At 37.8% G+C, this 14,983-nt stretch overlaps 1 protein-coding gene across 5 annotated transcripts in view; it reads left to right on the top strand.

The window, feature by feature from the left end:
- Window positions 1-14,983, top strand: part of form3 (FH2 domain-containing protein formin 3) — a 290,254-nt gene that overhangs the window by 234,616 nt on the left and 40,655 nt on the right. For all 5 annotated transcript variants that reach the window (XM_083119204.1, XM_083119202.1, XM_083119201.1 and 2 more), the window contains exon 9: window positions 1,316-1,377. In XM_083119204.1, the coding sequence (XP_082975330.1) occupies window positions 1,316-1,377 (62 nt within the window). The remainder of the gene's footprint in view (window positions 1-1,315; window positions 1,378-14,983) is intronic.

The raw sequence follows: 14,983 nt of genomic DNA, 5'->3' as shown, positions 1-14,983 counted from the left end.
ATACCGCGTAGCACAATGTACTTACTATCGTAGGTCATGTGCTGCAAAATAAATTTCATTTATTTAATATCATAAGCAGACATTATATTAAGAAAAACTTATTAGAAGTGGTGATTTTTTGTACTCATTACTATTATTTTAACTTTTCTTGGGGGGCAAAGACAGTGACCGGTTTGCCTGCTAAGATCAGTTCGATCCTCCATCCAAGGGACAGGAAAAAGCAGATGACTTTATGCTAATGTAGTTAGATCAAGGTGGACTGATTTAAATCAGGTTAAATTAAGTCAAGATTTAATTTAGGTGATTTTTTTAAAAAAAATCACTGTTTTAAATCACTTCAAATAAATAATTTATAGAATAATGTACATAAGGATTTTGTAGATATCAGAATCACTTTTGGTGAAAGTATATTAATCTTCTAATCATTTAATGGTGTTTATTATGCTCTAAGAAAGCAAACAGAATAGATGTACTGATGGGGTGAAGCTCATACGAAAGGAAATGTAATCTGTAATCTGTAAGCACAATTAAATTTCTCTTGATTTAAAATTCAGTAACTTATATAAGCAAAGATATCGAAGATTTTGTGTAGAAATATATACAAAATACTCATTATGTTAAACCGTAAGTAGTGTCATTATCATTGAACTGTAAATAAACATGGCAGCTGATATTTTGCCAACTATCATTATAATAAAATTTCCAAAATTCAGCTACAAAAACTTAAAAAAATATTTTGAGTTACAAATTATAGAGTACATCCAGACTGTTTTATTTTCACTGGAAGAAAAGTTACTGAAATTATTAGTTTCATTAACACACTCAACAAACAATTTCATAGTAGATTCATATATACAGTATCAGAAACAGAAAAATGTATATTTTTTATTTGCTATAATCAAACTGTTCTAATATTTTACAGGGCTGTTTACTAGGAAAAGCCTTTCTATATTAAAAGAAACAAAACAAAAAAAACATCTATATGTATGTTGCCAAAAATCATACAAACAATTTTAAGCGTTTTTTTTTTAAATTTAAAAAATCATGATTTTTATCCACCTTGAGTCAGAGTATGCATTTTTGTATGATATTTAGGTGTGCACTAACCTTAAATTATCGACCCCGAGATCTGATCCCAGGTCTCCCGCGTTTTTGTCAGATGCGGTTGCCTGGTTCTGGTTTCTTACATTAATTAAGGAGGTAAATGAACCATTCAAGTTTTTCATGGATATTTGTAATTTATATCGGATCATGGCCTGTATTGTCATCATATCCCTCTTTTCTTTAAGTGATTGTTATTTGTTTCTTCCAACAGATAACGCTGCTTGATGGGAAGAGAAGCCTCAATGTAAATATATTCTTAAAGCAGTTCAGAAGGTAAGATTCAAGTTCCACTTAATTCAAAGGTAAATAATTACCCATTACAGAATGGTTAGAAGATAAGATCACGTTTTGCTAATAAGTATTCCTGTTGTGAATTGTTATTTACACATAAAAATGTGTATTCTGTCATATGAATCTTACTTTCTCGACGTTTTGGTGATACAAACGTTCGTTGTATTCATGTTCCCAATTGAATGAATGTTATTTTGCTTTTAAAGCCTTGGTAGAACGAAGTACATTTACATTTGGGAAAGGCAAAACCAAGAATTGCTGGTTCTCGAACACGACGTGGCAACGTTCGCTATGCAGTGTTGCCTAGTCAGAGCGTCAATCCTCTCTGCAAAGGCCAAGAATCGCTGGCTCTCGTTCCTAATGTGGCAGCGTTCGCCATGCAGCGTTGCCTAGTCTCCATAGGGTAATAGACCGTTGCCATTCCTGATCTTTCCAGCAAATATTAATTGCATTTTTGTACCATGTATATTCAATGGCTGACTGTGAAACATACATTGTCGTAAATCTTCAAAGTCCAGCCGTGACCATATGCTACTTATTCTACAACTAGCTATCTAACTGAATTTCTTAAATAGTCCTACTTTCGCTGCTGATTTCTGCACTGAATATCAAAAGTACCCTATCAGCATTCTTTGAGTTGCACCCGAGCCTCCGTATCATCTACATTTCCTATTATTAGATTGATCCACTTTTTGCCTAATCGCGACAATGGACATGAATTGTGATTAGATGAAAAGGGTGAAGGAATAGTTACAAACATACATAGACGACACAGCATAAGCCACACGCATGATTATAATGAGTAGACCTCGGATTTTTAGGTTCTAAAAATAGTAAAAGCACTATTTTTAGTTCCTAAAATAGGCTCTAAAAGTCCTAAAATAGAATCTAAAAATTCTGAAATAGGTTCTAAAATTTTTAAATTAGGCTCGAAAAATTCTGAAATATAGGTTCCAAAAAACTTATGTGGTACAAAATTCCTGAAAATTACGGATTTGATAGAATTGTTAACAAGATTCACAAGAACCGTAAGAAATTTTAGTCTATATGTCAACCAAATGTTAATTTTCTAACCAAATTTTAATTTGTATGCATAATTTTTAAAATTATCCACAAATTATCGTATTACTATACTTATGCTGTTAGCAAAAGTTACTTGTTGGTATGAAAAATGAATTACGTATGTATCATTTGCTGCACAATTCTTTGAATTCCGGGAATTATGCGTGAATTATGGGTTCTGGGAATTAAGCGTGAATTTTAGTAAAACATGAAATGAAGGTACAAGCGGATGTTATATTTTATCTTTCAAATAACTTTCAAAAAACGTTACTTCGAAAGGCGTGAATGCTACAAAAGGACCGAACTGACGCGAAAGTTAGTAAGACCACATGGATCGGAAGTTTGCAGTTTGGACTGTGCAGGCAGTAGAGGTGATTGGTGCCAAAACTGGGGGAGGACAGTTTACTTTGTCTTAGTAGACAAGGCTTACCATTAAGGATCCATAATGCAGGTTCATGAAGTAGGGAGGAACTGTTCCCTCCAATTAAAACATTTTATTTAGATTAGAGCTTTCAAAAACATTATAGATTTGGAGGGGATGGGGGTGAACAGAAAACATGTTTCAAACACGCCAGTCATTGAATTGTTTCATTACCAAACCAAGTAAATACCTCTGAGAAATGTAAAAATCCTGTAAAACCTAGAAAAAAAACTAAAAAAAGGGTTTAATTTAGACACTTAAACCTAAAATTGGTTCTAACAAGCATTTATTTATTTATTTATTGAGAAAATTTCAGATACAGGACGTAGCCATTTTATACTAAAATCATTAACAATGAAAATAACGAAAATAAAAATAACAAAATAAGACAAAATATTAATATAAATAAGTCAAGATAGCACAATTAAATATTATTTAGCAACATATGTTCTGATGGTTGACCGAAAGGCATACTCTGTGGAAAATACATCAGCAGTTGATGATGGGAGGTCGTTATATTGAGTGGGAAGTCTGTGGAAGAGCGATCATTTTTGAATTTCCAGTCTATGCTGTGTAAAATAGATTTATGTTGCGTGTTGAGCGCATAGGCACTCGAAAGTGGAATTCCTGGAGGAGCGTGTTGCAACGGATTTTGCCATTGACAATTTTGTAAAGATACCTAAAATCATTCACTAAACGGCGCTGATAGGGAGTCTGTAAGTTTAGAAAGGACAGGAGATGTGGTGAAAAATTCCGTAATGAGGGAACCCTGTAACGAACTATAGCAAGGAAAAAGTTAAGAACAGAATCGATTCTGGAGAGCTGAGTGTGACATGCCATGGAAAGCAAAAAATAGGTTAAAAACCTAAACTCCGATATCTAATAATGAGTGAGAGTTCAGACGCCAGAGCTTTGTTTGCCTGCAACATTGCATTTACCGGGGTGTACTGCTTGGAAGTGAGGTTGACTTGTGGGTGCCTTCAGCCGACCTCCGTGGTGAAGTTGTTAGCCAGGAGTACCGGGTTTGAATCCCGCTCTGGGCATGAGTGTTCTTTGTGAATGTCCATCAATTTTATCATATCATTCATTCTCATCGTCGGCATTAGCAAAAAGTGCCAGAAAAGCGACGCTATAGAAGAAATAAAATAAATAAAAGTGTCCCCTCAGCGGTCATCCCTTACACCCCATACAATTAGAAAATGCTTGCGATGTTGAATGTGTAAGTTTTCTACAGTCACGGACACTTCTGGGTTGTAACAATCCCATTACTTTCAATGGAATCGTTACAGCCCAGAAGTGTCCGTGACTGTACATGATACGCATATCCACCGATAAGAAAGATGGTCCCACTGTTCCATCCGGAAACAATCAGATAAACGCGACAATCAGATTCTCGGCAGCATACGTGTATGTGCGTCTATGCGTAACTGGTCTGGAAATACCTTCTGGCACGGAGCCTGAGAAATTCCCGACCCTTATTTTCCACTTCCTTTTTCTGCTTTTTTATTTCCTTCTTATCCTTTTGCCCGTTGCACCACACCCTGCCCCGCTTTGGGCTACGAGCTGACAGTGCGTGTGCCTCATGCACGGGCAACACGCAATGTGTATTCAGATTCCAGTCTGTCTGCGTGATATGTTATAGGATTTACTTTTTGCAAGAAATTATAGAATGACACTTCGCATTCACGTAAAAGTGATAATTTCATAATTAAGAGAAAATTAAGTGTTATTTAATCGCATGTTTACAATTTGCAATGTCCTACTTTGCTTTTTTCGGTGCCGTTTAGAAAACTCAATGAAGTCGTTACAACGGCAACAAGACAAAATGTACAAATCTGTTCTGTCCTCTTTCCCTGATGCGGTGAGCTCGCTAGTGAGGAGTGTCGAGTGAAACTCTTGCTTCCTAACAGTGACGTGCACTGAGGAGTAGCTAGTCTAGCAGAGATAGATCAATCAATCTCACGTCTCTAATTATTTTCAAATCACAATATTTATTGACTTGAAGCCACAGTTAATATGAAACACTTCTTTTCCACGCGCTTTTCGTCCCTCGACGTCATCAGCTGGCAAGGCTGAATACCCTAGCTGGCTTTTCCTCCGCCTTACCAGTTCCAGGTAGAGACATCCGCCCGGAGGGAAAGGGAAGATTTCTGCCCCTCGACCCCGCTCCTATGGTTGAAAGCCCATGCTTTCAGGTCCTCCAGTCTATCTCCTATAGGACAGATATGGGATTGATTTCCCTTAGATTCCTTTGTAAATCCTCTAAAAACTCAGGGGAAACTTTTCTGCAGTCTCTGTATTTACACCGCAACTTTTTACAGGTTGTACAATATGTATGTATAATATGGGATGTAGTTTTTATTTGTTTATGAAATGGGAACGTACTTGTATTATGTGCAGACAAAAATGTTACGGTTTCATTTATTTTTTTAATATAGAATATATAATGATTAAATAACAAATATTTGCTCACGCTCTCGTTTTATTGGTGTTTTATTTAAATATACTAATATTTTGGGCTCCAATAAAAAAAATGTGTAAGCTAAACAGTCATAAATACGCATGTATTAATTTTGGCAAGATAACGCGTGTTCCAATTGTTGATATTTGTTGGTTTATTATACTTCGCTTTTCTGCCACATTTTGTTATCGCGAAAATGAGGATGAGTGATGATATGATGAAATTGATGAAGGGGCCTCACAAAGAACAATTCAGGCCGGGATTCGAACCCGTGACGAGCGCGCATTCTTGTTCCTATGTGTTGTACTCTGCAGTGAATAATGAAATAATTTGAAATGAAAAATGTATCCCAGAACTCAGAAAATCAAATGAATATTATCGAAGAAACTACAAAAAGGTGTTTATTGTGACCTGTTATCCCCTCTAATATATTGAATATTTGCAACCTTCCATCACTTTTTCTAGCTGCATAATTTAATCGCGATAAGTAGCTAATGAGCTTCTGGAAGTCACGAGGGACAATCATAAACAGAGAACTCTGGACTCCTGATTTCACAGTGACCTGCAGATGCACTGGGAGGATTTTTTTAAGCGTTCCTCTTCCAGAACTTTACCTAACTTCTGCCATGGCGATGAACGTTGATTAAATTAAACGGATGAAGACTGGTTACAAAGAAACACTCATGCACAGACCAGGGCTCGAGCCCGGATCCTTCAGTAACGATATCGTGAGATGAAGAAATTAGGGAAATCAATGCAATTTTTTTTTAAAAAAATGTTAATCATATACAAAGATGGTGTTCCAAAAATCCAATTGATATTTACCACTGAGGAAAAATGCAGTTTACTTTACCGATACCCACGTATCCGAATAGTTAGAGCTTTCCACTCATCTTTGTTGTCGGCCGACCTCCGTGCGGGAGTGCAAGTGGTACCGGATCGGTACCCGGTGGAGGCACATAGTGCTTTCAGATCCCACTTTAAACTCTAGGTCCAGTCCCCATTAGCCTTTATGTGCATAAAGTGGACTTAAAACACCAAATCAACCAACCACTGGGGTGTGGTTATCACTACACGCTAAGACACCAGGAGTTCCGGGTTCGAACCCACCTCGGCATGGATGTTATTTGTGTTTGTCTTCGTATCATTTTCGCTATTAACCAAATGTGTTAGCGACGCTAAGTTACAAAAATCAAATCAAATTATTGATTGTTTGATTTGGTTTGTTTTACTTCGCTTTTCCGACACTTTTGGCTAATCGTGAACATGATACGATAAATTGATAAAGGGACAAACAGAAATAACATCCATGTCCAGGTCGGGTTTCGAACCGGGGATCTCTGGCTTAGTAGTCAAATCAACTTGTTTTGGATTTTCGAAAGGGATTGGGAGTTACGTGTTACTTTCATTTAGTAGTCCTTCCTCATTTTGCAATTTTTTCCTTTCTTTGACGTTATTTTTTTAGGAATACTGGGCACTAAAGGGGGGAGGGGGATTATGACCAACACCAACCTCCTTTGGGCACGCCACTGCTTGCTACCTCAAGTGTCGACGTCACCGCACGTCACTGCCTCGTAAGGATGCTAATTGTGCTTAAGCGGCGGAACTTGATGATGGTTGGGTAGATAAGGGGTGGTACCTTCTTACTATTGTCGTGAGAAGGGTTATAAGCTCATCTTGTATACATCAGTCCTCTGCCTCTCCCTTAAACCTCACATTCCCGCTTATTAGTGGTGTTTGTTAGAGTAAAAAAAATATTACTAGATCGATACAGAATTTGCAGACTGTATCTACACCACTCGTATGATCGCTCAATGTGGAGGTGTCCGATCTGACCCGCTGTCATCTTAAAATACGGCTCTATCTTGAAATGCAACGCCATCTAGAATTTTTTGCATCGATTTCTTTAATTCTCAGTATCTTGAGAATCATTTGACCGATTTCAACGGCATTCGGCTTGAAATAATGTTAAAAGAGCGAAGATTTACATATATTTGATAAAACGTAAGTTGCAATTTTAAAATATGGCGCCATATTGAATTGCCTACGCCATCTTGAATTTTTTGGAACGGTTTCTTTAATACCAAGTATCTCGAGAATCAGAGGACCGATTTTAACTGGTTTTGGCTTGAAGTGAAGCTAAAAAACCGAAGACGTATAGATATGTATTTGATAAAACGTATATAATAAAGATTCTAAAGGCTCTCTATGAGATCTCATATAACTGACACTATTTGCAAATTAACTATATGTACATTCCAATTAAGAAAAGAAAGCAATTTTTGAAGTCCCCTTCTCCATATTGTCATCTCTGACACTAATTATAATTAGGCTATTATACTCCTTGCCAGTGGAGGCGATTGGGTTCAAAAACTTGGGGGGCAAGGACAGTTTACTTTCCCTTGGTAGATAAGGTTTAGCACAGTACGGGGACAAAAATGGCAAAAAGTGGGGGCCAACGCCCCCATAATCGCCGCACTGTTCCTTGCTTCCAATGGAATTTCATCATTTTGTTAGTGCGACATAATCACTGTTTCTCCTTTCCTTTGTTCTCGTATGTGTAGTTACATAATGATTTAGTTAAACTGTACAATATTTCTGTTTAAGCATTACTTAAATGAAATACGAAGAAGCAGTATTAATCCTCTCCTTGTAAAGCCCAGAAGGTGTTCTTTCTTTTAATGCAAAACGGAAGACATGTGTTGAATAATACAAAAGCCTTTAATAGCTATGTTTGCGTTTTTGATTGCAAAAAAAATAATTACGCAATTGTTCATTGTTTCTTTAGGTGTTATTTATGTGTTGCAGCTCAGCATTAACGTTTCCGATTGTATCTTTTCGTTTGCACTTTGCATCGTTTCCAAAATCTGCTGATGGCGATTCAGGTTCCGCCTTATCAGCGGCAACTTGTATTCAGTGTCATAACTACAGCTGCTTCTTTTTTTAACACCTGTTCAACTGAACAAGGCCTCCTGGCTACAAAAAAGTAGTGCCAGCTAATGCCTGGAAGAGCCTTCCGCAGAAAGTAATTGGCGGTTAGTTGGCATTCAAAACAAAGAGATCGCTGGATAAGTTCCGCAAACGACAAGTCTTAAAATCTATGGGGAAAGGGGGAGTAAATTGCTGAAGCTTTCATTGCAACATCTCTCTCTCTCTCTCTCTCTCTCTCTTTTGCGCAATCTTAGTGACGTCATGGCCGTAATGGTATTTTAGTTGTAAAGTTTTTAATTATTCTCCCACGATGGAGCCAGTGTAGTCTACATGTTTACGGGGATGGTATACAGTACACAAGGTGTACATTTATTCCAATTATATCAAAATATTCGGGAGTTATGATTTTTTTTTACTCCGGTTACTGTTCTAAGCGAATATCTAAGTCGATTACTAAGGTGACGAGGAAGGATGTGAAATCACAGACAAAAAAGGAATATCGAATGTGTGGGGAAAGTACGTTGAAGAGCTCTACCAGAAAGAGAATCGCCCAGACAGTCTGAATGTAGAAAATGAAAACGACGTGCCTGATGATGAGAAAGGATACTATGTCCTGAATGAAGAATTTGAGCAAGCACTCAAAGAAATGAGGAATGGGAAAGCAACGGGCACTGATGAAATTCCTGTTGAACTTATCAAATGCCTGGGAGATGGAAAAAGAGAAATACTGCACTTATGCAATGAAATCTATGAGAAAGGGGATTGGCCACAAGATTTCACGGAGACTGTTTTGGTACCTCTGCAGAAGAAAATCAATGCCAGAAAATGTTCTGAGTACAGGACAATCAGCTTGATATCTCACTCGGCAGAAATTCTTCTAAGAATTCTGAACAGACGCCTATACTCGAAGGTCAGTGGCGAGTTAGAGGAAGAACAGTTTGGTTTCAGGAAAGGAAGAGGTACAAGGGATGCAATTGGTTTACTGAGGACCATTGGGGAAAGATATTTAGAGAAAGGAAAGGAGGTGTTTGTAGTATTTGTAGACCTGGAGAAAGCCTTTGATAGAGTGAATTGGGTTAAACTTTTAGAAATTCTGAAGAAAATTGGTGTAGATTGGAAAGAGAGAAGACTTCTAAGCAACTTATACATGAATCAACGAGTTAAAGTGAGAACAGGAGACGAAATGACAGAAGGCTGTGAAATTGGAAGAGGAGTACGACAAGGATGCTGCCTATCGCCTACTTTGTTTAATATCTATTTAGAAGATATAGTGAAAACTTGTTTCCAGGGTACAGGAGGTGTCAAATTGGGAGGAAGAAGAATAAACTGCATAAGATTTGCTGATGACATGGCATTATTCGCTGAGGATGAAATAACCATAAATAGTATGTTAGAAGAGTTAAACAGCAGCCGTGAGCAGTATGGAATGAAGATTAATGTAAAGAAGACAAAGGCAATGGTTATAGGACGGAAACCAAGGAATATTAATGTGAGAGCAAACAGTGAAAGAATCCAGCAAGTGGATAGCTTCAAGTACCTCGGATGCACTATAAGCAGTGACATGAGCTGCAACCAAGAAGTGAAAATGAGAATCGCAATAGCAAAAGAAGCTTTCAATAGAAGAAAAAATCTTTTTTGTGGGCCCATGTACATAGGTCTAAGGAAGAGATTAGTGAAATGTTTTGCGTGGAGTGTAGCACTATATGGTGCAGAAACCTGGACATTGAGAAGAAATGAAGAGAAACGACTCGAAGCTTTTGAAATGTGGACATGGCGAAAAATGGAGCGTGTAAAATGGACGGACAAGGTAAGAAACGAAGCCGTACTGAAAAAAGTTGGTGAAAAAAGATCAATACTGGAGACCATCAAGAAGAGGAAAAGAAACTGGTTAGGACACTGTCTAAGAAGGAACTGCCTGCTAAGAGATGCCTTGGAGGGAATGGTTGAAGGAAGAAAAGTCCGTGGAAGAAAGAGATATCAGCTTATGGATGATATTAAATTAACTGGGTCGTATGCTATTACGAAGCGTAAGGCAGAGAACAGGGAAAGCTGGAGATTGCAGTGAAAAACCTGCCAATTAGGCAGAAAACAATGAATGAATGAATGAATGAATCAATGTTAATAAAAATATCAGTAATAATTGTGTTTCGGTTCCAGTGTAATTGACTTGGAGAATGAAAATTGTTATGTTTCTTATATTTTCCTTTTATAATCAATTTTTTTAGCTATTCTTATCTTCCGTTCATATTGTTTGTTTAACTTGATCAATTTTTGTTATTTTGCGTCGCTTTCCTGTCACTTTTGGCTCATCGAGACGATGAGGATGAGTGATGATAGGATGGAATAGATGAAGGGACACTCACAAAGAACGCCCAGGCCGGGATTCGAAACCGGGACCTCTGGTTTGGCGTCATACCGCGGATCATGTTCTTTGTGTACTTATATGGAGCAGAGGCGTTTCGTGAACGCATGCGCAGCATAAAAAGGACAACTTGCTCTGGGACGACATTCATGAGCCCAAAGTGGCAAAAAAGAAAGTAATCATTCTTTTCCCACAATTGATACATGCGTCACTTCAGATCCAATAAATGTAATATAAGCGTAGTTCAGCGCTCTCGTGTAAAATAAATACTTCTCCTATATGAAGAAATTAGAATGTAGAAATGCTCATGAATGTCGTCGCAGAGCAAGCTGTCCTTTTCCCCACAATTGACGCATGCGTTCACGAGACGCCTCTGAATGAAGTAACATGCTCCTGCAGTACTTAAAGTAATACTTCTAAAAGCGTCCATGTAATTCCAGATTCCGTGTGACACCATGCGACGTCTTTCGAACGATTGATTGATTTAGTGAATGTTACGTTGTCTTTTTGCCACTTTGGGCTAATCCCGACGATGGAAATGAATGGTGATAAGATGAATGAAGTGACAATCACAATCATATATGGACAACACAACACGAGTGCCACAGAGATTATACATACTGGTTCTAAATCCCGGCGCCAGAGCGGCGTCTTTAGACTCTTCACGCTTGGTGAAGGTAATTATACTCCTGTCCTTAAAATAGCTTGTGCTTATCAGGGATTTATGCAGAAGTTTCACTCCAGAGGGGATGTAGGCAAGACCGCTCGCAGGATTTTTCTCAAAAGGGGGGGGGGGAGTGCAGCATCGCTTAAAGTGGGGGAAAGGTAGTGTGATGCTTTCCCGCAGTTAAAAGAATTCTCATATAGCATTCCCAGCTTTAGAATAATTTGCATAGACAGTTAATCTACTGTCTTTTACGGCACTCCATGTCCATGTTTTCACGCTACAATTTAAAAATTTGAATTATATTAAGTATTTCCAGAAATCCCAGGGGGGCAAGTTCCTCTGCGGGAGCCCTTGGATGTAGGGACATTTTAGAGAGGTAAAAAGTTCAATAAACAGAATTCCAGTCTTTAAATCAACATATGATGTACAATAGGAAGTAATCAAAATAGCGATGAATAAATTGACTACTATTATCTTTGCTGCTGATTGTACTTAGGGATCTTTTGGACACAGTGGCTTCCAGTTGCTAGGAATTCAGCACTTACTTTAGTTTTTTAATAGTTTTCATATTTTCTTGTTTTTTTTACCCAATGTACCTTCTATTGGAGTACAGTGGGATGCACATATATTGCCGCGCAAATTGTCTATTGTCATTAACTTGGCTCTTGAACCCTTAGTCTTTTTAAGAAATTTATTTTTACGTATGCTGGTGCAGGGCTTGTCAGCAGCTTCTTTGGCGTTTTGTTGATTCTTGAAGCTCGCATTGGGTCATACAAAGAGAATAAACATAGTGGACAATTTCCTTAGGAATACTTTTGCATCCCACTTTACCATGGGGCAAGGATAATGTATCTTGGGAGAGATTATTTGTACGAGTACCTGATTATACACACAAGTGTTTAGGTTCAGGTGCTGACGCTAGTGTACAAACAAAGCCACAAATATTATATATATTTTTTTATACAGTAATAAACTAATATGGGTATTTTTCTGTTCCAAAATTGTTATAATTAAATGGATATGTGTATTTTCGTCAACAAAAAATAAGTATATTTATGTTCATCACGACGTTCAGAATGAGAAGATGGTGTCCAATATTGATCTATATATTTCAAAATTGTTTGAGTTTTAATTTACACCAAGTCATAGCCAATCAAAGGGACGAGAAATGTATTGATGGTTTCTTGAAGAGGAGTCACATTTTAAAGTTTTTGTGTTGCAAGTTGAGAATGATGTCTTGAAACATTAGATCATAGACTTTTTGAGTCCACAAATGTGAATACCCTTTATAAATCACATTTTGATTAAACCATGGATGCTTTTTTACCTTTGTTACCCACATCTAGTATGAGGTCAACTGATCTCGTAGTAGGAAGTTTACCAGACACGGAGTGGAAGTTCAAAGAACCAAGGGAGGGAGAACATGAGGTCTCCAGACATCAACAAAGTAGCACCATCGCGCGTTTTTTGTCTTGGATTTTATTGGTCCTTGTGGCGAGATAAATTTAGTCGTTTAGTTAAGATTTATATTCCTTTTTTTTCTCTCCCAAATCAGCGGCGGCGCGGAAAACGTTTAAACAATCAAGCCTTGTTAATCCATTGAATTAAGAAGGATGATGTTCACTTGTTAAGTTGGAACGTTTTTTTTTCCCTCGTGTGTTTTTCTCACTCACTAGCGCACAGTTTGTAGAAGAGCTTACATGTTGAATTTCAACATTTCACACACTGCTTGCTCCCTTTTCTGTTCATCTCCCCGTTTTCCGGAAAAGTAATAAAAATAACGAATTGCTGTCACATCTTGACGGGTTCCTTGACTGCTGCTTCCTGTAGTGCATTTTACGTCCCTCGTAAAATGTTGCACTGTGTTTTGGTATCGAATATGGAGATTCGGCGCTCATGCTTTCTTACATAAACATATGCAGTATCCCTACATATTGTGTAATTTCCTATTCCTCATAAATAAAAGTTTAAGAATTGACAAGGTACGTACTGGTCCAGTTGTTTTAGGTTTATACATGGAAAAAAATTATCTTAAAAAAGGGGGAGGATCAAACTAGTGCTTAGCAATAAAATAAATAAAAATCAACACTTATACATGCTGTGCTATTGCCGCATCTAGGAAAATGGACATTTTTTTTATATATTTTCAGCCGTTCCTCACAAACCGTTGAAAAAATACATATTTTTGATTACTATTTTTTTGGTTACGAAAGGTAGGAACTTCCCAAAGAGCACACGATGTCTCATATTTCTGGGATGTTACACTGTCACAGTTACGTTGCATTATATATCTATAGATATTAAATATACTACGTAACTGTAATATATCTGTCTCGTGTGTGCTGTATGAGAATTACTAGTTTGAATTGCATTTGCAAAACTACTAACCTTCCAAATACAGTAACCGAAAGATGAACTAGAGTTAGTAATTGCTTTGCAAATGAGCACTGACCATTATCACAGAAAAAGTTTGAATTAAGCCGGGACAACTATCTTAAAATCGCTTAAAGCATCCTGAGATAGTACATTCAACCTAAGTAGGTTATTGTAATGTACATCTTCAATGTATGCAAATATATGCCTTAATTTGTTTCTGTCGAAAACACCAATCCATTACTGACTCTGTCGGAACCTCGTTCGAGTCCACCGACCCTGTGTCATAACGCTTTCCGATGGACATAAAGTTTTTAACATTTCAAAGATTGCCCGCCTTTTTGTGAGTGTAATGATCCCTGGACAACTTGTTCAATTGAATGTTTGGAAGGTATGCATTCGAAACAGCAGGGATTAGAACCTCCCTCCCTCTCTCACGCACACACACACTATTAGCATAAGTAACTTTCTGGCTTGCCCAGTTCGCTTAGTATGAAGGTCGAGAACATAAACTCACATGCAGGTTGGTGCGTTGCAGCCAAAAGAAGAGAAATGTTTGTTTTATTTCTCTCTCTCGGCTAGTTTTCGTACCAACCCAACGAGTCCCACGGTGCATGTGTTGACTTAGAATCAGCATGCTCAAAGCACTGTGTCTGTGAAATACGATTCCTGGCCCACTCGCATAACAAATCATTCATTCGCTGCAGTTTCACTTATACTCTGCTCTGCAAGCGGGTTGATTGCTCTCGCTTTGAAAACGAAAGTTGAATTGCAACAACATGCAAAAGTCGTTCCCCTTTCGATTTTAGGGAACTTATCAGCAAACACAGTGGCGGCGATTTGGTTCCAAAATTGGGAAAATTGCAAAAGTGTGTGTGGAGGGAGGCGACTGTCCCCCTCACCCTCCACCTAATCGCCGCCACTGAGCAAACACTTTTTGTTTGCAACTCGCCCATGGACGTCGCCGAAAATGTTTCAAAGAGGCTCAAAAGCGAGAACTTGTAGTCGTAATTCAATTGGGATATATTGCCCTCATAGGTGTAACTTGGTTGGGGCCACTCATTTTCCTCCCAAATTTCCAGGTTTATTAACATTTATATGTTAAGAGTATTTGTTCAACCTTCTGGAACCTGAGGTTCGTGTTCTACCCCCCAAAGTTAGGCTCCAAGTTATGCTACTCAAAGCGAATGGGTTGAAAGTAAAGAAGAAATAAGAATGAGAGAAAGAAAGATAAACAAACCAAGAGATCTACATCTAGAGAATAGCAAGGAAGTATAATTTGTGCTTGATAAGTCTTCTAAAATAGCCAGT

This window comes from Lepisma saccharinum, chromosome 3, assembly GCF_977018435.1.
Source record: "Lepisma saccharinum chromosome 3, izLepSacc3.1, whole genome shotgun sequence".
NCBI lineage: Eukaryota > Metazoa > Arthropoda > Insecta > Zygentoma > Lepismatidae > Lepisma > Lepisma saccharinum.
This window is presented reverse-complemented; position numbering and strand designations above follow the sequence as displayed.